This window comes from Nerophis lumbriciformis, linkage group LG09 (genome assembly GCF_033978685.3).
Source record: "Nerophis lumbriciformis linkage group LG09, RoL_Nlum_v2.1, whole genome shotgun sequence".
NCBI lineage: Eukaryota > Metazoa > Chordata > Actinopteri > Syngnathiformes > Syngnathidae > Nerophis > Nerophis lumbriciformis.
The window spans coordinates 26,149,694-26,173,548 of NC_084556.2; the positions used below are offsets into that span (position 1 = coordinate 26,149,694).

The following is a 23,855-nucleotide window of genomic DNA, read 5'->3' on the forward strand; positions in this document are numbered from 1 at the left end:
TGGGACAATTGTTATACGTTTTATGAAATATAAGTGGTTTAGTTTATTTGTTCTGTTTCGTCTTTTGTTGATTTGTTTACTGAAATTGTACAGTTTTTTTTTGTACTTCATGAGTTTGTAAAGTGTTTCCTGTAAGTGTATTTTGTTTCGTGAAATGTTAGTGTTATGCACTTCCGGGCCACCGTAGTTTAGAAATGAATAGCATTTTATTTATTTTTTGTACGGAATATCATAAACAAACTCAACTGAAGAATGGGCAAGTAGGATTTAGCCGGATCAGTTTTGCATGTAAATATTTGATTGATCTCAATAAAGCTTGTTTTCCTCCACAAAAGACAAGCAGACAGCAGCAGATCACATTTGCACGAACTGGACATACAGGTTTAATCCGTTAACATTACTGCCATCTGCTGGAACTTGACAGCATTGCAAGTGTTACAACAATCGCCACTAAAGAGGCTACAGCAGCATTGCTTGTAAAACAGAAACTTTATTACAACACAGACAGTCAGTGTATATACAGTCACTTTCGAAGTATGTATCTTATACAGTTAGTCCTGAGAAGTGGCTGAGAGGAAAACCAAAGTGTTGCAATTGTCAAGACACACCACATGCCCATTAACATCCATTAGCTCTGGACACTTCACAACATATAGTAGATCTGAACATGCCAGACTTCTGGAAACCAGATTACTTTGCATAATAATAAAATGTACTATACAAGTCTATTGCATAATGATGTACTGTACAAACTGTAATAAAAAGACCACATGGGGCAGGCTTCAAACTCTGCAAGAGTTCCTTGTAAATAGCTGAAGGTGCATGATAAATAGTATAATGGGAAATTCTTAAATATTTGAGTCCTTCTTATGAAAAAGCACCAATTTGTTTTTGTGCTAAGGCAACAATTCATGTAACAAAAAAAGCAACAATAATGCAGCTGCCACATCGACAAGTTATAAATGAATGCAAGAATTGGACACTCATACCAACTGAGTACCAAAGCTTGTAAAATGGATTACGATGACAATTGTTACGCAAATCTTACACAAACGTACAGGAAGGAGGCAGCCGTTGAAATATTTAGCAATATTAATGGATCGAACTATCTGGTTGGTGGATTGCTGACTAGACTAAGATGAATGCAGCGATGTACGGAGACATCCTGGATAAAAACCAACATTTCCCATCCAATCTGCTGGAGCTAGTGAGGAGCTGCAAAGAGGAATGGGCCAAACTGTGGCATCGTAATCAAAAAGACTTGATGCTGTAATTGCTGCCAAATTTGCACCAACAAAGTATTGAGCAAAGGCTGTGAGTAATTATGTACATGTGATTTTTTTTTTTTTAATAAACCTTTTAACATTGTAATTAAGGGGTGCTGTCTGTAGAATTTTGAGGACAAAAATTAATGTATTCCATTTTTAATTAAGGCGTTACTGTAACATAAAACAATGTGGGGAACGTGAGGAGCTGTGAATACTTTCCAGATGCACTATATGTTCCTTTGTTGGGTTTGTTCAATAATTCAACCAGATGTGTTTTGAACAAATATTCAATTAGGTTACATGATAATCAATATATGGCAGGTTTGCAGAGACAGAGACTGTTGGTCTCAAGACTGTTGAGTTTAGGTTTGTAATCCTTCCTTTTCCCCCTTAAATGTCTAAGACAGCACTCTGGTGTTTTTAAGAATCTGCTGCAAAAAAATGTGAGTTTTTTTTTAAACTGAAGACGTTGGCCAAATAGCCCAATTTATGAAAAAGAGGACCTAAAATGCAACATGGAGGAACACTCTTTATCTCCTATGTTTTGAACTGAACTCAGGGGCCGGTATGGTGTCAATCTTGGGCCATCCTGGTGTAGCCTAATCACACACAATAAAGTGTTTTGCGCCACTGGATGGTCATGTGTTGGGATGCAATGCAGCAGAACGTAAATATGATTCAAATGTGTAAGATTTTATCAATAGATTCTAAAGAATTTGTTTCACTTTTCTATAATGAACAACCATCATTTTAGAGATTGTAAAAATCTTTTAAATAGATTTGTAATTATTGAAGTAAATTGAAAGAGAAAAAGAAAAAGAAAAACACGTTTGCCTGTCAAAATATCTTTTAGCTATACTATTGTCATTATATTCATGTATAAGTAAGAAAATAGACTGCGTACGTTGAATAAATCTACAGCTTCTGAAAAACACTAGTATTTAGGGGTGGGGTAAGGGAGTCTAGTAAAATGAGGCCAATGTAAAAACAAACCACATTTAAAATCTCAAAGTTTGCCACATTATTTACAAAAAAAGAGCAATTTTATAGAAATAAAGTCCATACATCTAGGAAGAGGTCTGTGTGTACGTACTCGGCACATGCACAAGAAAGCCTTGTGTTTCTGCGGTAATACAGCACTGTTGTCTTCTGAGGAGACGTCTCAAGCAACATTTTTCACTTTTGCCATGAGACATATTAAGAGGCAAACTTTTGTTGGGGAACCATCCCCCATGGCATCGCGTGGAGACCTTTTTAATAGTGTCGTGGGTCCACTTGGATTGCTGCGTCCTTCTATTGGAACACATCCAGTGGCCCTTGTAGAGTCAAGACGGCATGCTGGCACAGGAAGCCATGTCATACAGGCTGAATGCCTGCTCCAGGGTGGTAGAGCGTTCTTTAAGCAGAGAGGAGGCATTTTCAGGTCCAGGCTGCTAAAATAAATGACAGAAACAAAACTGTAATGATCTTTAAGAGAGACAATTTCACAAAAATAGTGGTGCTACAGCGTCACAACAGTAATATATCATAGTCAGCAGCCAATCTATCAGATCACTTACATGTTATGAGGAAACACAAACAATTGATGTACAACAATACGGTCAAATTAGCTGTTCAAAGATCCAACATTTTCTTTTCTCGCAAGCAACTACAAGAACGAGTATCATGTCAAAGTCAAAAGCTAAGTAGAACTGCAGTGTTGTTGGATGCACAAAGTGCCACACATTACATTAACCCCCCCAGCCACAAAGGACATGGGATCAAAGTGGATATATTTTATGTATGAATGTCATCCTATTGGGGCTACAGACCTTGGTTGGGAGCGTGGGGGAGCTTTGCATTCTGATCCGAGGCGGAGGTCTGTACCGTTTTGACTTCAGGGCTAATCCCCTTCTTTCCCGCTCTCCATGCAGTATTCAGATTGGTGTTGTAGTTTTTCTGGGTGAAACTTTCATTTCTACGTGCTATAGGCAATAAGCTTCTTACACTACTTGTGTGTCACCTCTTAAAAGGCCATGCACATCATAACTGCTACTGCAGTACCCCCCAAAACCAGCTGCTCTGAACAGGGCTGTTTAAAGAGCGTTTTAAGTGTGCTCCTTAAGCAATGGGTTATTTTGAACAACACAACATTATTATGTTCTTAACAGTTTTAATCTGGGGGCAACATTCCCTCTAAGGTGCGCGCATGTGCAATTGCGCACTGCTCACGCGTCCTCTGCGCACAGCAAATTAATGCCGCGCAGAAAATCAAAAATCCCATCTGAACTTTAAACAAAAAACAAAAGGGCACTTAGCCAGTGTTGCGTTTATGGCCACACAAAAAGTCGGACAACCCCAACGCCACACAATGTGTAAATGCCAGGTTGTAACACTCTGACTCCTCAATCGGATGTGTGCTTATTTTACTGCCATTTATTAAGAATGTTAATCTAAGGATATTATTCATGAAATATTGTCACTACATTTCATAAATGCTAATAAAAAGATGTATTTTACAGACAGAAAGTTACAGGAACTAAATGTAATCTCTGAAAGGGGTAACATTTCTTTTAAAGGCAGGACCCGCAGCCAGACATACAATACTAGCACATAGGTCATGAAAAACATGTTTTTTTGTTATTGTCATTGTAAGAAGGCAAAAACACTTATATCAGAAAATTATTTTAATAAAACATTTAAATTGTTATGATGTCAGGTTTGGGACAGGTGTGACGCTGGTGTGGCCACAGTGTGCACGTCTGATGTTGCTCACATGTGCTCCACTGAATGCTCAGGGAGTTTGTGCGTTTGCTCACACACATTAAAAATTAGAGGGAACATTGGTAGGGGGCCTATAAAATATCATCAAAATATTGAAACCATACAGTTTTGGGGTTTTTTGACAGAAAATTGCTCAATGACTGAGGACAAACATCGTAAGTGGTTGGATAGCCCAATGGGTATAGAACACAATCTAAATATGGAATGTAGGGTTTGAATCCTAGTCGGAGTGGATGCAAACATGTCCCATTGTTATTGTTTTTATAAAAAATATTTCTATATATCTGTCTAGCTCTCAACAAAGGCAGACGCTTGCCTTCCTTCTCCCTTGTATATCTCCTGCTTTTGCTTCTTTCTCTCGTCGAGTTTGTCTTAATTTTCTTGGAGCCTCTTTCTGCACTGTTCTCCAAAATCTAGACAATGGAATTGATCAACGTGCCTCTCAACGAAATTGACTAGATCTTCTTGATGAGAAGCTCAGGTTTGGGGGAGCCTGCCTGTCCTGACGGAGTGTTTGTTGCTGGACACATGATGGACTCTTGGGAGAAGCTGAGGGTCGTGTGCCTGGCGATTATTTCAGTATTAGGAATACCTTACTTATCAGGAATCATTCTAACAGGACATCCGCTGATTGGAGTAGGTGTTGCCCTGGTGTATTGACAAACTCAGAAGATGCTGGCAGCCATTCAAGGTACCCTAAAGCTGCCATAAATGATTGAAGAAAGGGCAGAGCTGTGGACACTCAGACTTTTGTGGTTTCTGAACTAAATTGCAAACTGGATAACATCTTGTAGAGCTGTCTGTTCTGCAAGGCGAATTTATGATCAATTCGAGCACCAGGAATGGACAATTAGAATGAAACGTTTAAATCTGTTTTTGCACGCTCAAACACAAATATTATAATCTGGATTTTATTTTCCCGCAGAAATGGCTTGACAAAATCGTTGCTACAAGACTCCCCCCATTCCTTCCCTGTTTTTCATGGATATACACATGTTGTTTGATGACTTTTGTTGGACTGACTGGCTGTGTTATCATGAAACCATTCTGCGAGAGCACTGAGGTCGAGAGACAAGCGACTCTTCAGGCTTACATACACATGCGCATCCATGGAAAATACACGCCACACACAGACGTACCCTAACCCACATCCCACTCTTTCGTGACTTCACTACCTCCCGCAGTATAATGAACAACGGAGCAGTGTCCCTGGTGGCGGAAAATTTGGGCCGCATGTCGCCCCTCCCCCCCGTTGCAAGTCTCGGGTTTTGTGTGTCACAATATGTGCTAAAATGTGCTTTGTTCAAGTTTTTTTTTCTGGTCTCAATGACCTTGTTCACACAGCAGGTCAATTCCGATATTTTTGCCCATATGCGACCTGTGTCGGATTTTTTCATTTCAATGTGAACAGTGCAATTCCGAATTGTCCAAGGCTTCTTTCCTATGTGGAAATAAATTGAATATATATGCGATGCGTTCTTAATGTGAACGTTGCCGCACTCATGTCCCATTCATCCGACCAGAACGTCATCAAAAAGCGAAAAATGTCCTAATTATTTGCCAAAACAGAAGGTTACAAAATAAATAGTTGACAACGGAGCAGAAAACAGGGGCTTAAGGAACTTATGTAAAAGTTCAACCACTCTTGTCTTTGACTGCTCGCCCACAGACGCGCTCTTCAAGCAGACATCGAAGCAAAATATCCCGTAAAACTGCCAGAGCCAAAATACTAGTCCTCTCCCTTCTTAATCTTCTGGGTGCAATAATTCGGGTCAGAAAAGGTTGACTTTGATTGCACGAAATCCTTGAATTTGCCACAGTTGCACCAGTACTGAGACCGACTACAATTGAAGCCATGTTTATTTCCGTAAAAACTGCAGTGTGTGCCACGTCATTATGTCATGTCTGCATACAGGTTAGGTTGCATTCACATTAGAAATCAAATGTTTTTGTAATGTGAATGGCCACTTTAAAGATCGCATCTGACAAAAAAATAAAAATTGGACATCCGACCCGGCGTCCCCCAGCCCTTCATAGGAGCTTAGTTTGGGATTTGCTTTTTTTCTCCTACTTCTTCCTCCATGTTGACCTTTTTTCTACCTTTCTACAGGGCGCCGCCGTTGTGGCAACCCATCAGTCTTTCTGCTCTGTCTACTTGTGTCTACTGTATGTCCGTTCTTGGACGAGTTGTACTGAAAACAAATGTTGTACTTTTTAAGCGCAATGCCAATTAAGTTCCATTCAATATTATTTATAGTTGAAACATTATGATCATTACAGATGTCCCAATCTAATCATGGTATCAGTAGTGTACTGAAAGATTACTTAAAAAGGGATGCACGCTCAGGGAGACAAAATTACATGCCCGGATTTCAGAAGGGTGCGTGTTTTGCCAGAACACCCGCTCAAAGTTGACAACAAGCTGCAACAAACACTTCTATCCACAGTGCAAATCCTCACCTCCATGTCAGAAAATAACCTAATTTCCTTTCATGTACAATACCACCGGAGGATTAGAGGAAATGGAATGGCAAAGTATGCTACACACACTTTGAGCAGAAGAACACAAGAAGCCAACCGCTGAAACCTCAATGTAAAACAGGGGTGATCGATCAAGATGACGATATTATCGATACCTTGTATATCAGTATATAAATTATATTAATGTGACTTGATTAAATTATTGCAAAATATTTTTTTTGTCATGTTTGTTATAGTTTAAAAACTTAGGGAGTACGTCTCTGGATACAGGAAGGCTTCAGGGGCAAAACCCAAATTATTTCAATTGCAACCAATAACAGTTTTTGTTTAGTTATTCTGCACTAGCCACTTCCTTTAGTTAAAAAAATTGTATGTAGCGTTCAATACCTCAAATTTAATACATAGTCTGAATTACAGCCATACTAGTAAATTCTAAATTTAAAAAGATAAGCTTTATCATTTTTTTCTATTGTGTTTACTTTAGTTACTTGCTATAAACCTTTTTTATTTCTATAACCTATTGTCAAAGTATCACATCCGGACTCGAAACCGGATCGGATATAAAGTCAAAAAATCGGATCGGGGGCCGAAAATGCCCTTAAGAATTATACTTATATTGTGTTTTTATTAGCATGGATTTTTAACGATACTGGTTGTTATAGTGTGTACTGAAAACAATAAAAGACGACCCCTGGTCCAACCATATTGCTAGTTGTATTGAATTAATTGTTAATTGTATCACAACATTTTTGATTAAAAAAACACATTGGGCTCATTTCCATATAAACTTTTCCGTAAATGGTGTTTTGAATCTTTTAAGTCATGATAAATGGCACAAGAACATAACTACCGTATTTTTCGGACTATACGTCGCAGTTTTTTTTTCATAGTGCGACTTATATATGTTTTTTTCCTTCTTTATTATGCATTTTCGGCAGGTGCGACTTATACTCCAGTGCGACTTATACTCCGAAAAATACGGTAGTAGGAAATATGTCTTATTAGCTCATGGCTAATCTAGTTTGCTCATTGATAGTTTTACACAGTTTTATGAAAAATCACCTGACTACCACTCCAGGCATGTCCATCCTTCAGGTTCTTCTCCATATATCTCATCTTCTTCATTAAACATGGCATCCTCATGCTCCACCTGTCCAAAAACAAAGAAGAATATGATGGAACACTGGATTCGGTCAGAGACAGAAAAACATCCTCTAAAGAAATTCCAGGATGCAACCATTAAGAGACTGACCTTTGGAACTTCATACATGCTGAACTGAGTTCCCAGGAAGGGAATGTGGTCAATTCCCTGAGCCATGTCCACCATAATCTCATCTCGATGCATCGGGATAGTTGTACCCCCGCGCTCCTGTAGCGCCAGGACAATGACCGTTGTGTTGTCTGCTCGTAGCATGCGCTCTTTCCAAAAAAGCAGTGCAGTGCATCCCAACCGGCAGGCACAAGACATTCCCCTCGGCCCCTGGGAGGCAAAAGAGATATTAGAATATGTGAGTAGCCCTTTGTTCTTCAACTGTGGTTGTTTTTAAAGGGCTTTATAAATAAAGTTGGTATGGTGAAAAGGAAATGTAGTGTAAATGAAACCAAAAAAGTTAATTACGCACCACCATTTTGTCATGGTTATAACACATATTGACCGCGTTCTTGGGAGGCATCATGTTCCATAGACCATCACTGCCGAGGATGATATAGCGATGTCGTTTTGGGTCAAGTGTCATCACGGTGGTATCGGGCTCTGGCGATACCACAAACTCCCCACTGTAGAAATCGTAGCTCCACAAATCGCCTTGCAACAGAAAACAACATTTGCCATTTTTGTTATTCCCAAAATGCAGAAGTGTTTAAAAGACACATTTATTTGCTAGAAATTCTTTACCAAGAGACCGTGCCACTGCCAGGAAGGGGATCTGATCAATGACGGTACTCCTCCTCACGGGTCCATTGTGGGTCAGTCGAGGTCTTTTCCACACAACACGGTTTACCCCAGATTTCTTCATTACACTGCAGTAAAGACAACCACAAGATTTTACACACTTGTTTTTATTTATGACGATACTAGTATAACAAAGTACATGGCAGTAGCATCATGTCTGGCAAAGGCAGATGGATTTGTGAGATGCCAAAACGTGTCTAACATAAATGCTTCAATTAACACCTCAACATAATTCGTGCTGATATTGGTGTATTGGTGGTAACAACTGTGGCTGTAGGCAACCTCCTGTTGTAGTTTTGTTTATCAACTCCAAGATGGCAGCAGCTGCGTTTTAAGTATGAGTAGGGATGTAACGATAAACGGTATAATGATAAACCGCAGTAAAACACCCCACGGTTAGTATTACCGTTTTGAACTTAAATGATCGAAAAACCATAATTGATAACACTTTGATAAACTCAAGGTCTGGTGACACTGCTCATTTATTGGAGAAGCAAGCTAGCATTAGCTATCTTGCTATCGAATGAATAACTACACTGAGTGGGATCTATTGGCATCCAATGTAATAATATAAATATAAATGTGGAACATCACATAGGCGTCTTTCTTTGTGATAGCTTGAAAAATGACAAATCTGCTATTTGGGTTGTCAAGTTGTGCAATTAATAGTTGAACAGTGTGTCGAGTACATCATTAAAGTGCACTGTACATGTATCTTGCTTATTATATTGGCGGATAAGCTCGCCTCGTCTCGCAGCATACTACAAAAGTAGTTTTTTTTTAAGTTAATATTTATTTTTGGACATGTGGTGTAGTAAGCTGTTTTGCTCTTGCTCTACTGTCTTTATTAGTAACAGTAAATCAGTACAGTATGAGTAATTTTGAAATATTAGCTTCAGCCTGACGGTTAGCCTGCAGAGGGCGCTTCAAGTTGGTTGTATTTTTGTGGAAGAAAATCGAGCCCCAATATTTACAAGTTGTTTTGTTGTTTACTTCGCAAAATATGAAGTGTGTCCATATATGTCCTCTCTTCTCTTTCTTCCCGGTGTAGAAGACATATTTGTATTGATGTCTTGTATCGAGTATTGTTTTCCGGATGAAAAATCAACACAGTGTGCCTTACAAACACAGTAGTTCTGATTGGATATCCTCCGTGCTTTTCCACCTTTCTACCACATGCAACTGTGATCGGATATTTCGTTCCACCGCTTAAAGACAAAATTAAATATGATTCGATTTTGTCAACATTTTCGTCTCGTTTAAATTCGTTGACTAAATGGTAAATTATTATGTCATTGTTTTAGTCAACGTGCTTTCGTTTAGAGCTGAAACGATTCCTCGAGTAATTCGATTACAAAATACGTATATTCGAGGAATTTTTGCTGCCTCGAGGCGTCGTTAAGTTTTGGGTTTTTTTAACGGCATTTTGCCTCGTTTAGTAGTCAAAGCTCATGTTTCGCACGAACTGTTTAGGTATTGCACAGCGTGTTTACGTCAGATCATACGGCCCCTGCACTGCACAACACCGCTCCTTTAAATACGCTTGAGTTTAGTAAACTTTTTCGCCGACATAACTCGCAATGGCAGACGCCGCAGAAAGCAGTGGACAAGAGCCATAGCAAAACGAGGGAATTAAGAAGCAATGAAAGTTGTCTAAGGTGTGGGAACACTTCACACTAAAATCGAAGGAAAACGCAGTAGAATGCAAACATTGCAAAGTGAAGCTCGCATACCACAATAGCACAAGTTCGATGCTGCAGCACCTGTCGAGAGAGCATCCGATTTGAGGGATGTTCGGAGGCGAGGTAAGTCATCTATCATCAAATATAAACGCAAAAGTTGTGTTAGTAAAATAAATGCTATTCTTTATGATAACCGGATGTGTTCTCTCACTCCCGCAAAGTCATTAAATGCCGCCAAAAGGTATTGAAAACTAACAACGCTATCCGAGCTGTCATTTAGCCTTTAATTAGTAACCATGCGAAAGTAGTCGTGCAATGTTATTCGGGTTATTCAAGTCATGCAACCACATGCTAGTAGGATAGCTTGCACTTCCACCCACTATAGTCTCTATAGCATAGGCGCCGATCTACATTTCTGCCAGTGGGTGCTCGGACGGGCGGTAAATCTGACGCTACTTTTCTGAGTATGCGCGCTTTTTGCTTGGTGGTGACTCACCACTGGTTGCACATTTCAAATGCAGTATTAAAGTGAAGTGAAGTGAATTATATTTATATAGCGCTTTTCTCTAGTGACTCAAAGCGCTTTACATAGTGAAACCCAATACCTAAGTTACATTTAAACCAGTGTAGGTGGCACTGGGAGCAGGTGGGTAAAGTGCCTTGCCCAAGAACACAACAGCAGTGACTAGGATGGCGGAAGCGGGGATCGAACCTGCAACCCTCAAGTTGCTGGCACGGCCGCTCTACCAACCAAGCTACTACCTAATCCACTTTTTATGTTTGATATAATGAAAACTGTTTTTATTGTTTTATTTTTGATACTAAGAATATAGATTTATTTTAACTTTCTCAGGGAATATAACTTTTGAACTAATTTTATATATATGTGTTTTCATCTCAAACATGTTATGATGGCAAAATTAATATTGATTACTATTTTGCATGCAAAGAATGCAATGAACTGTATTGCATTCTTAAAATTTAAAACTGTTGTCGTCATTATTAAGTGGTTTGTCTTTTTATATTGTTTATGTATTGTTGGCAGGTTGAAAAAAGCTCAGCGGATTTGCGTGGAGAAACCACCATTTAAACGGCACTGTATAATAATCATCAAAAACGCACGAGACAAAAACTTTGTTTATGCGGTCACACCACACAGCACATAGGGCTGTGGGCCCACCTGTTTTTATTAGCACACCAAATTGGCCCCATCAACAACGGACGCATTTCAGCTGTGCATGTCAGCCTTCAATAATGAAAACAGGCGTTTAGGAAATAAAAGACAATTAGGCCAAATGCAATAATTGAGGGCACATCTTAACATGTATAATTAAACCTTAATTAAGCATGGGACCCGGTTGCACCAAATAATAATATAAATACATTTAATAAAGTCAAAATACAAATAAGGCAACAAGAGAGGTATCCCACACTTCTCTTTTGTAAAGTGAATTTGTACAGCCGATATGGGCATCGACATAAACAATATGATTTGCCTGAGAAGCTGGACAGGACGAACAATTTAAAAAAAAAAGAAGCAAAAATATGATTTATTCAATTACTCGATTAATCGATCGTGATATTTGATAGAATACTCGATTACTAAAATATTCGATAGGTGCCGCTAGGGATGATACTCGAAACCGATTTTCCCGGTTGTTCAATAAAAAAAGAACAGAATCCTCGGACTCGAATCCCTTTTTGAGAACCGGTACCCGTTATCGAGACCACTATAGTAAAGAAAAATAGTTGGTTCTTTATTCGAATCCCTGGGAACGAATCCCGTCCCGACCAGAAATTACGTCACATAGCTCAGTCATTAGGCGCAGATAGGGAAAACAGGAAAAACAATGGACCGGAAAAAGCGCTCTAAGGTGTAATAAAGTTCAAAACAGAAGGTATAATCCAATGAATAACTTTACTGAGAGATTTGAGCAGGGTACAAACACATGACGAACACTTTTACGACCAACCGGAAACATAGCAACCAGGCTAGCAACGCACCTCCTTTACGGCAGCTGTCGCAACGTTCTTAAAGCAACCGCAGCACATACATACGTATATATACAACATATATGACATGATCTTCCTTTTTTAACTTTTGTTTTTCTTTCCTTGTAAACAAAACAAAATCACATTGTACATGTGTTGTCTGTCTAATTATAAATAATGCAGACGAGGCGTGTTGGCTGAGTTCTTGACGTTTACTTTCACAGCGTGCTCATAACCTCATTCTTAGCTGCCGGGTGGCGACATGGAACAACACTTTTCGGGGCTACCGTGCATGCTCGTCACTCCCGTTGCATGCTGGGTAGTGTAGTTGTTATATTCCCTAGCTCATAACATCACATCTTTCCCCCTATAAAGAAATAATGTTAACTCAATAAAGTGTATTTCTTTTTTTAGCTTTGACTTTTCATTTTTTAGCATTGTAAACACATTTGCAAACAACTTTTCTCTTCATAGAATTTTCTTTCAATAAAGAAATAAAGTGCAAAAATGTCTAAGCATCATAACAAACAGTTATGTCAAATAGCAGTAGAAGTGCACTTTTTGGAGAGCTGTATTATTTTCAGTTTTGTGCCCAAGGGACTGATTTTATTTAACACTATATTATTATTTATACACCTATAGTGATCACAGAGACAGGTTGTTTTTGTGTTACTGTATATATTTGTTTTTCTGAAAAATCCCACTTAATATACTTTGGGCAACAACAGTCAATATTTATTTTTATTTTTTTAGGGGGGTAACAGTCAATATTTATTTATTTATTACATTTTATCTTTTTCTTATATACTAAAAGTGAGCTTTTGTTAAACCAAATATTGTGGTTTTTTTTCCATATACAACAACCTATCTGGACTCGATAAGAGAATCGATAAGGAATCGGTTCGATAAGAGGATTCGATAATAGGCTCGAACTCAATAATTTCTTATCAATCATCATCCCGAGGTGCAGCTCTACTTTCGTTTTTATTCGTTATTGTCCTTATTTTGGTCAGAGAAAATAGGTCGTTGACGATAACGAAGACGAAACATTTTTGGTCAATAAAATTAACATTGGTGGTCAAAGAATCCATATTGTCCTTTGCACTTTCTAATACACCCCAAATTGTAAAGGTAATCTTACAAAATGTGTTTTGTTGGTCTGTTTTGTGGTTTTTAAACACTTACCTGCCGCCCAGTCGCTCGATCCTTTCCTTCTCTTTAGGAAGTTCTGGTTTATGGTCTTGTGTGACTTCAAGCGCCTGGAGTGTGATATCAGAGTCATTTTCTTTCACTCCAACGACTACTGCCGAGTCTCCCACATGAGCGACATACATGTGTACTCCACGGATCACAATCACACTTGCTGTGGTGCCTGACGTACTAGGAAGGCCTGTTATTGTTTTAGGCCAATCCGCTGTAAGGAAAGAAGTGCAAATAAAAGTCACTAAGTATGGTAAACACTAAGGCTCTGAAACTTTGGGCACCACACGATTCGATTCTTGGGGGTAATAATTCGATTCAGAATCGATTCTTGATTCAAAACGATTCTCTATTCAATATCTATACTTTTTTTTAATAACATTGAATGCCAGTTCTATGATTAAAAACATTCCTCCATAAAATATATAAACAGCTCTAATCAATTTCTATATTACTTAAGAGAAAACAGGTTTTGTTTAATAAAATGCTTCCTAAACATTTAATAAAGTCGAATACAAATAAAGCAACAAGAGAAGTATCCAAGACTTCTCTTTTCTAAAGTAAATCTGTCAAGCAAATATGGGCTTCTACATCAACAATATGATTTGCCTGAGTATCTGGACAGGACAGATTGATAAAAATAAACAAAATAAAATATATTTTTGATTGTTTTGAATCGATCACGATTCATTACAAATAAGAATCATGATTAATCTGAAAATCTATTTTTTTGACACCCCTTATTGAACAAAATAAAACCACATAGTCCATTATAGAAAATATTGGCTGCTTCCATAGAAATTACCATGATAACGATTTTTGGCATATCTCAGGAATGTTAGGATACATGAGCTTAACCCGCAGTTCAGTGCAATATTCACCTTTGAACATGCATGACTTCATTGTTGTCTCAGACATTTGCATTGCAAAATATGCTGTACAATCTGTGAGGTCACCTGATCATCGCAAACTGCCAGTTTTGTTTCGCTGACTTGCACACAGTGTTTCATTTAACAATACATTAGCAAGCCTTGCACTTAATTGACAATTTACCTTGGATATAAAGTCATCCGGCCAGTAGCTGGTCATTTTCTGCCAAATAATTTCTCTGTGCCAAATGAGGGGGCCGTTAGGGATTGTCCCTAAGATTACATCCATGTCATCCTTGTGGTTCTAGTTCTAGCTAATTTTGTGGGTCAGATTTGGCAGATTTCAATATTTCTAAGTCATTGGGCATGTTTCCAAAGCAGGAACTTTTCAAAATCAAACACCCCTTGTAATTACACCAAAAATTACTCTGGTATATAAAGTTCCACAGGGAACTAATTGAATCCCCAGTCTTTAGTTAGGAATGTTTCTTAGGAATTGTTGAGTGCGGGCTGTGCTGTCCAACGCTGACTGGTTGAACACAGCTGAGACATTTCTAAAACTTTGTGTTCAAAATTTCAGAAAATGTAGAAAGTAGTCTGTGAAATTCCATTTGTATAGTTATTAGCCTCAACCCGAGTAAAACGAATGCTAATGCTGAGCGGTAGCTCTGTTATATGTTGTCGCTGCAAAATAAACACTGACATTTGTTATTTATGTTATGTTTGTTATATACAGCTGAAAAGGGCCATAGGGACTCGTCCGGCCCTTGTGAATTCATCATTTACTGAGGGGACGACTGTCTTACTGTTGGAAAAAAAGCCTGACTTTTTATGTAAAATTCGTATCATATTGTTTTATTTCCTCAAACTTCAGTAAAATAAATCAGACCTAATAATGGACTAAGGTTCAAGGAACTTAAAGTTCCTGAACTTTTGGTGGACTTCAAGGCTAAAAAACCATATGTTAAAATAGGCCCTTTTTCCACCGCAGGAACTTTCCCACTTACTCGGGTAAAGTTTCCTGTGTCGCCTCTAAAAACAACCCTAGTTCTTCAGGAACATTTCAGAGTTCCTCCTCGCTAGGTGGGACTTTGTGAAGCTACCCTGAACCTTTTCAGGGGCATTCGGTGCTGTCGAACGCTGATTGGTTGAACACCGTAGGGGGTGTTCCTAAAACTTCTACTTCGAACACATGACCGCCATTGCGAAGACTTGTTTATTTCTTATTTCTTGTGCATTTCTATAACAACAAACTTGACAACTTAGAAAAAGCAGAACGAAAACATATACTAAAAAACTGCATACAGACAGTTTGTGTTTGAATCATTTTTGAGTTTTTAGATAAAAAAAACCCATTTTGTTCCTGAAATAGTGATTAAACGTGTTGTATGTGTTGGTCCGAATTATTTTACAGTACCTCAAATTCAAACTGCACTATAATGTAATTGTATTCTATGTATTCTACAGTATTTAAGTTTTAAAAACTCCACAATGTAGGTCACCGCTTGCCGTTTGCCAAAGCACTGGTGAGAAGCACTGATGTATAAAAGTAATTAAAGAATACAAATAATAATTAACCATTTGAAAGTGTTGTTTAGTAAATGTTAACTTGAAGTAAAGGTATTATAGTATTCAGTACACCACTGGTACTTTTTTTTTTTACTACAAAATGCCCTTTTTGATGACAAGCAAAAAACAAAAGAACTTTGAGAGGAAAAAAAGTTGTCTTTACTCCCACAAAATGTACCAAAAAAGATGCAACATTGTGGCCCTAAAACCAGCATGGGTTACCTGTATTGTTACACCTCTAGTAAACACAATTATATATATATGAACAAAATGACAGTAGTCAGCGGTTAGCATATTTTACCTCAATCAAACATGGTGGAACTGTTTGTTACAAGATAGTGCAATAGTAAACAGATAAACGATAAACAGACTTGAACAAAAAAATTTTTTGATATTAATCAAGATTGGATGATATGAAAACATTTATCGTGATCATGTTTTTTGCCATTTCGCCCAGCCCTACCGCGATATATATTGTTATCGTATTACCGGCCCAGCTTTAGCTTATATCATGAAATGCAACCTTACTCAAACTACAACAATGCATGATTTATCCGGGAGAGTCTTGATACTAATTCCCTTGACCAAGCCACACAAAAATAATTTGTAGCCCTCTGTGTTTTTTCAAGTTTTCCTCTCTTTTGTCGTGTAAAATGATGTCTGGAGTACCAGATAGTTTAACATGTCTGGGAATGCAACCAACAGATAATCATTGAGATCACTCGACAAATCTTTTTTGGAGAACGGATAGGGATAGATTCCATTGTATTGTTTGATATTTTTGCTTGTATCTGCTTTTAGTGGTAAGATCTAGGCCCTTTGCATACACTGATAGTTCGCACTCCATTTGCTGTATCGTAGCCATGTTGGTTTTGTGGCCCACCACTTCGTTTACTTCCGTTCAAAAGTCACATGACTGAATACAACCTATTGCTGTCACAATGAGTTCCTGTGACTTCAGCACCAGCTTGGCCAGTCAAGCGGACTGCAGCCGCTGGAGTTGGCAGCCCAATGGCACCGGAGAAATGACCCGCTTTTGGGTCACGTATGGCTGCTACAGCAAGAACCTCTCTAATAATAAATTGAGTAATTAAACAAAAGTCAAAGTCTTTTGTATCGTTTTTTTAATAGCACTGGTATGTTTAAATTAAAAAGATTGCTAATATTGAATATTATAAACCAAATATCACATAACTTTCAAAACTCTAATCTGGCTGTGAGTAGGCTACTGTATACATTTTATTGTAAATTACACAAATTATATTTACATTGGGGGTAATCAGAGTTACCCACCTATTCTACAGTTGTACGTATCATTGCAGTGACTATCTTTTCAAACGCGGTTACAGGGAGGTCAAACTAATTTATCTCCGGTCCACTCGTCTGTTTTGGTCAAGTACATCACTCTTTTTCTTCACCTTCTTCCTGATGTCCAACCCTGGGTTTCCCTTTAATGGATTTGATTGTGGTTGTGCGCCACGGAAACATATTAGCCGCCACACCTTAAAAATGAGGGTTGTTTATGTGAAAACAAAATAAAGTAATATATGCTCTTTATAGCTTTTTATTTATCTCATGCGAACAACGGGACAAATTCCAACAAGTAGTTCCTCTGTGCACACTCAAAAAAGTCAGTGTTTCACTCCGAGACAAACAACACATCTTCATTCTCGTCCCACACGGTGTGTTCACAGACCATGGGAAAAATGAACATCTTGACACACTAACATACACATCAACACCAGCAGGTAGTTATAGTATGAACGGATAATAGTTTATTATTTGCGCACTGAAAATCACCAGAACACTTTCTGCACATGCTTAAAAGGGCTGTTTTCAACAAAGTCAGTTATATTTTTCAAACCAAAAAATAGAACAAGAACACCACCAGCTAGCTTACGTTACCTTTAGTGGCTAAACAGAACGTATTTATAAAAAAAAAAGTCTACACAAAGGGAGCGTGCACATACTGTACAAAAAAGCAGTCCGGGGCCCTGTTCACAGAACACGGATACTTAAAGGGGTACTGCACTTCTTTGGAATTTTGCCTATCGTTCACAGTCAGACAAGAACACACGTCTTTTTTTATTAGGATTTTAAAGATGATAAAAAACACTCGGAAGATGCAGCTAATGGGAGTCACTGTTGTAGCCTTCAAAGCCCTCTAAGACTATTGCAAAACCCTCCAACATTTTGTATACAAACTGCAAGTCTATAAAGTATATAATGTAGTAATATACACGTTCATAACAATAAGTAATATGTTCAATATTTACCATGTTTTGATCGTTTTAATCAATGGGACCGGGACTGACTTCTTCCACGCAAAGATTTCCGTTTCACACGTCTGACAATGTGTGTTCCTACTTCTGGATACAAAACGCTTGCATGTGTTCTAATCATGACAGACTTGGTAACAAACAACAAAGACGACTATTTTTGGACAAATGAGGATTCACAATCTTATATTTTTTAACCTGAATGAACGGAGGATGAACTGCTGCCTCTAGAAGCGAGCATGAAGAAGAGTGTGAAACGTTGGAGAAGACAAAAGCCAATAGAGTGAGTTGAAAGGGAATCAAAGATGCAAATGGGGAATTTAGAGACAAGGTAGTTTGACATAAATAGCGTGCTTACCCCGAATAAACCAGAAAAAACGTCCCGGGCCAGCTGGACCAAACAGACACCTGTCCATCCAGTGAGTCACGCTTAATATTGATCATTATGCACGCATCACGTCATGCGTGTATCATGACAGACAGCATATGCTGTCTGGCTAGCTGTGTACAAACAAAACATGAAATGTGGGCTAATACTTAACAAATACTGTAATATGACTGTTCATATTTTTCAGTCAGTACAGATTGGTTTATTATTGCATTGTGTTGTGCATTACAAACTCAAATGCGTTTCATGTTTTCGTAGAAACTAGCTTACTTTTTGCCGTAGTTACCTTTTACGGCTAATACCGAAGCGCGCCGATGTGTTACTACGATAGAAGAAGAGTTCCTCAGTGTTCGCTCTTAAAAGAACAATGTCGCCACAGCTTGGTTATTACATAGGTTAAGGAACGTAAATGAAGTATTGGTGTCGGGTTTTGAATGCATTTTTAAAGTGATTTCGAGGTAGAATTAGCGGCATTGCTTGCTACCTATAACGAGCTGGTTTTTATATGTCAGAATGCAAAAAACTAAAATCCTTTGTATTCTGGTTTCACATAATGATTGTGAACGATAGGCTAAATTCCAAAAATCGTGCAGTTCCCCTTGATTTGACGCATAGTTATCTCTGCGTTTAGGCCTCTTGTCCATATGCAAACACATACTTTTGTCCTTACTAACAGTTTTGTAAAGGCTGGCCAATGTGAAAAGTTCCAAAACTCTCCACTCAGGGTATGCGTGTACACGGCTCAAACGGAGACGTGTCATCATCTGATGCCGTCACGGTTGTGCACTGTCATTTCCAAATCTCAACAACACTAACTTGATGCATTTAAACACACTGTTAGAGGACTTACTGTATGTTTGAACGTAAACATGCTGTTATTTTCACTCTCCATTGATAAAACAGACACATCAAAATGGCCTTTGCGACACTCCCGCCAGCTTCAATGACAGTCAGCTGTTTTGTATACAATTGCTGTCGGACCTCCAGCTGATAGGACAACTTTGACAAGCAGGACTTATTTGCTTTGTGTGTTGATTCCATTTGTGTAGATGGAGCCAGATGCGACCATGCTAAACCGTGCAGCTTCTCTTTAAGATAGTCAATGACTAGTCGACTATCAAACTAGTCGTTAGTTGCAGCCATCGTAAGAATTGTGAAATATAGGCAAAATTAATCAAATAAAAGTGCAGTCCGTCTTTTATTTTTTGGTCCACTGACAAATGTACAAATTTGATCGCAAACCAGACCGTACTTAAGTGACCAACAGTGTTTTTTTAATGTTTGGTCCAGACTAAAGTACCGGACGACAAGTGCATACAAGTGCACCCTTCGTCGGTCTCACTCCACCTGTTTGGTGGACTGCAAACTTGACCAAACAAACTGGACGAGCAGAGCAAACAGATTAGCGTTCTTTTAAACCTAATGTAGTGGTGGCTTCCTTTAATTAAAAGATTAATATGCTATGTGTGTGTACAGTGTGTTTGTAACCAGTAGGGCTGGGTCGTAAAACGATAGATTTATATTGCGATAGACACATAATCGATATCAATAAAAAATGCCTTTGACAAATAAATATATAACTTTTTGGGGTCGGAAGAAACTGGGAAGTATGAAGCACTGTTGGTTACATGAGCAAAGACACCCGTGGTCCGGTAACCTAGAAGTGATCAGTGAGCAATTAGAGGCACATGCTAACACTCAATCGTGTAAGAGTATCAGCAATCAGGTTTGGTTACCCCATTTTGCTATCTTGCTGTTGATTCTCTACATGTAGTGCGAAGAGAATGTAAAACAAGTGCTACAGAAAGCAAATACAGGTAAAGTCAACCTGATAGTACGGCAGTCTTTTGGATTTTTTTCAAAAGAACCGTAGTCCTTCACCGCGGTTTTACTTTTTTCGATAATTGTCCCTTCCATATTTGGATGTACAGAAACAACAGGTAAGAACTAAAGTGTACTGTGTAAATATAATAAAAAACAAAATGTAACAAATGTGCTACTTTAAATAATTCGGTCCAATAATATTTCAATGATAATTACTGAAAAACATGAATTAATTTCCAAACTTAAATACAAATAACAGACCCAATTAAACATTACACAGACCATGTAAATTCCTGCCAGTAAACCTGCAAAAAAAGTGTTCTTTTCAGGTTTCTCCATGTTTAAATTTTCACTATTTCGTTCCACTTAATTCTTACATATTCCTTCTTTTTGCACCTTAATTTATAGAGGTTATTGAAAAGTGTTTATTGAGATTTTAGGACTTTGTTTACATTGATTTTTTGATAGTTTTCCTTGGTTGTGTTTACATTCCGTTGCCTTTCTGCCTCGATAAGATAACTGAGGGAATAATGATCATGAGGAAAGTAACATTTGAAATAAAAATGTTAACATTTTATATATTTCATCCTGGTCCATATTTTCCATAGGTCATAAAAATATCAATTATTATCGATATCGACCGATGCGAAAATACTTCTGACGTAATACAGTTTTCAGCCATATTACAGTATATTATGTTTCAAGTATAAAATGTAGAAATACAAATATGAGGAGGCTTACGTAGTTGTTTCCACATTGCATGGTGACAGGCGATGAATCCTTTTCGAAGAGCAGCACAGACTTCCGAGTGATCCTTGGACCAAAAGCCCCTCTGTCTCTTCAACAAATCCCACAAATGTTCCCTGGCGAAGTGAGCTGCTTCCCGGCCGCCGTGACCGTCAAACACGGCAAAAAACGCCACGGACTTCCGAGTGTCGACAAGGCGTTCCTCCTCCACTTTATCGTCCGTCAGCGGCGCGCTGTGGTCACCGGCGTCTTTGCTCGCTAGGCTCTCGACCCACATAGCAGAAACCGGGCCAGGCTCGGCGGGCACAGTATCCCCACGTAGCTCGCTTTCAGTCTGATTGGAGGAGTCGCTCGGCCCGGTGTCCTGTCCTCCATGTCCGTGCGACTTTGTGTAGTCTTCACTCGGCGACGACGTCGGCTCATACTCGATTCTTATCTCGACAACATCCTCCATGTATTTCCTCCCTCCTTGCTCGGAAAACGCACTCATACGGAATATTATTGCATCGTCCATGATAGCTAGCGCCAATTGCTGCCTGTCTAGACAACAAAGGGCGCATGTAGTGCCTAACTGTAGCCCAGTAGCTAAATTTTTGAACCAATTTTGCCGCGATTGTATGGCCGAAGGCTTCCTTCCTTTTTTGTTTATCCTCTTACCACGTCACGTTGTGCGTCATGACGTCATAACGTCGACCCATAAGTACACTACTGCGCATGACCCCCTCTGTCCGCTTTGCCCACCGCTAAAAATGCGACAAAAATATATTTATATGGGTCGTTTCCCACAATTGTAACCGCCTAAAGCCTACACATGTAATTACTGTTACATAACAAAACACAAAAAGCGACCAGACGCCTACATTGGTCGTAAATAGCAGCTATCAGTCATAGCAAGGCTAATGCTAATGTAAAAACTACGGTGGCCAGCAACATTCATATGCTACCAAACTCTTTTTATTAAACAATTGAACGCTCAAACAATACATCTTAAAATATACATATAAATCAATTTGTTACAACATTTCTACCAAAAACGTTGAGTAAGCAATATTTTCATACAAACAAAACATGTTAACGAAATAAAGTGAAGTGAATTATGTTTATATAGCGCTTTTTCTCTAGTGACTCAAAGCGCTTTACATAGTGAAACCCAATATCTAAGTTACATTTAAACCATTGTGGGAGGCACTGGGGTAACGTGTCTTGCCCAAGGAGACAACAGCAGTGAATAGGATGGTGGGAGCAAGGATTGAACCTGGAACCCTCAAGTTGCTGGCACGTCCACTCTACCAACCGAGCTATACCGCCCCAAGTAAGAGACAATGCAATAGAAATCAAATAATAATAAATAAAAAAAATTCAATAAAATGTAAAAAAAAAAAAAGTCATAAGTCATCCTTTAATTGTTTTGGCGGTTCTGTTTTTTTTTTTCTTCTCTTGTGTGTTGTATGTTGTAAGGACTACAGATGGAAATGAGCTGTTAGCTAAATCTGGTGCACCCATTGATTTCATGTGAATAATGTACACCAATTACTAAACTAAAGAAAAATAAATAAATAAAGTAAAGAGTAGCAAATAGAAATGCCAATGGAAAAATATACCAAGGCCAGATACACACACAGACACGAACCCTAAAAACAACAGCATAAGAGAAATGCTGCAATTTCAAGGAGCAAAACAGCCCCTTTTTTAAACAAACAAGAGTTATGGCCAGAAGAAAGTTGTCTGACTTTCAAAGAGGCAGAAAAAAGGTATTTTCTTCATCATGTCTTTATTAGATACTTGGCTGTAATTCCCAATGTTATTGAGTATTGGTGTCCAAAGTGTGGCCCGGGGGCCATTTGTGGCTTGCAGCTTGAGTTGTGGTGGCCCGCAGCATATTGTTGAAACGAAACACACAAAAATAGTAAAAATTTAATAAAAATACAAGCAAACCTGTAACTAGTAATAATATTGAGCTTTGCCACCTATAGCAAAAAAACGTTTGTCTTTAATTACATAATATGTGAAGTGAATTATATAGCGCTTTTCTCTAGTGACTCAAAGCGCTTTTACATAGTAAAACCCAATATCTAAGTTACATTTAAACCAGTGTGGGTGGCACTAGGAGCAAGTGGGTAAAGTGTCTTGCCCAAGGACACAACGACAGTGACTAGGATGGCGGAAGCGGGGATCGAACCTGGAGCCCTCAAGTTGCTGGCACACCCACTCTACCAACTGAGCTATACCACCTCAAATATCTATTTTTATCCTTTTTTTTTTTTTTTTTTCAAAATATACATTTTAAAAAGGGCCCCCAGCCCAAATGCTTTGAATATTCGGTATGGGGCACTGGGTAGAAAAAGTTTGGACACCTCTGTTGACAAAATATACAGGTGGATAATGTTAATGTTAGAAGAAGACCAATGAGACCAAGCATTGTAATATGCAGCACAAGCATTATCCAAATGCATTTGTTTTATATGGTGTTTGTGGGTTTTTGGTTTGGGGTCATTTTTGTGTTTGGAACTTGTAGATGTTTGCACGTATCAGCCACTAAACAAAAATGACTCAACTAGTCTCAGAATCCCCATACATATTTTGTCTTGTATTAAATAAAAATTGGAAGATGTACAAATATGAATGTTTCACTAGCACACAATTGGCTTGTATATAATTCAAATAAAGTGGCTTTAGTTTGAAGACACTACTTTAACAATTCAATGCTTATAATTGTATCTACTAACCACATTGCAATCATGGAACAATACCTCATTGTTTAGATTTGATCAAATAGTCAGATTTTTTTCATTCTAAATATAATGTATTGCATTGCGTGCGACCTTTCATACTTTACCAAAAA

At 38.4% G+C, this 23,855-nt stretch overlaps 1 protein-coding gene across 2 annotated transcripts; it reads right to left on the reverse strand.

Annotated features, from left to right (window-relative positions):
* Window positions 1-482: 482 nt before the first annotated feature.
* Window positions 483-21,668, reverse strand: LOC133607453 (protein phosphatase 1D-like). 2 transcript variants are annotated; one of them, XM_061962075.1, is made up of 7 exons: window positions 21,008-21,668; window positions 13,323-13,551; window positions 8,407-8,531; window positions 8,135-8,316; window positions 7,765-7,992; window positions 7,575-7,662; window positions 483-2,698 (listed from the first exon to the last, which is right to left on the reverse strand). In XM_061962075.1, the coding sequence occupies exons 1-6, from the start codon at window positions 21,525-21,527 to the stop codon at window positions 7,579-7,581; spliced, it is 1,368 nt and encodes a 455-aa protein (XP_061818059.1). In that variant the 5' UTR covers window positions 21,528-21,668; the 3' UTR covers window positions 483-2,698; window positions 7,575-7,578. The 2 variants fall into 2 exon arrangements, with proteins under 2 accessions (XP_061818059.1, XP_061818060.1); XM_061962076.1 differs by having other exon boundaries at window positions 483-2,701.
* Window positions 21,669-23,855: the final 2,187 nt, after the last annotated feature.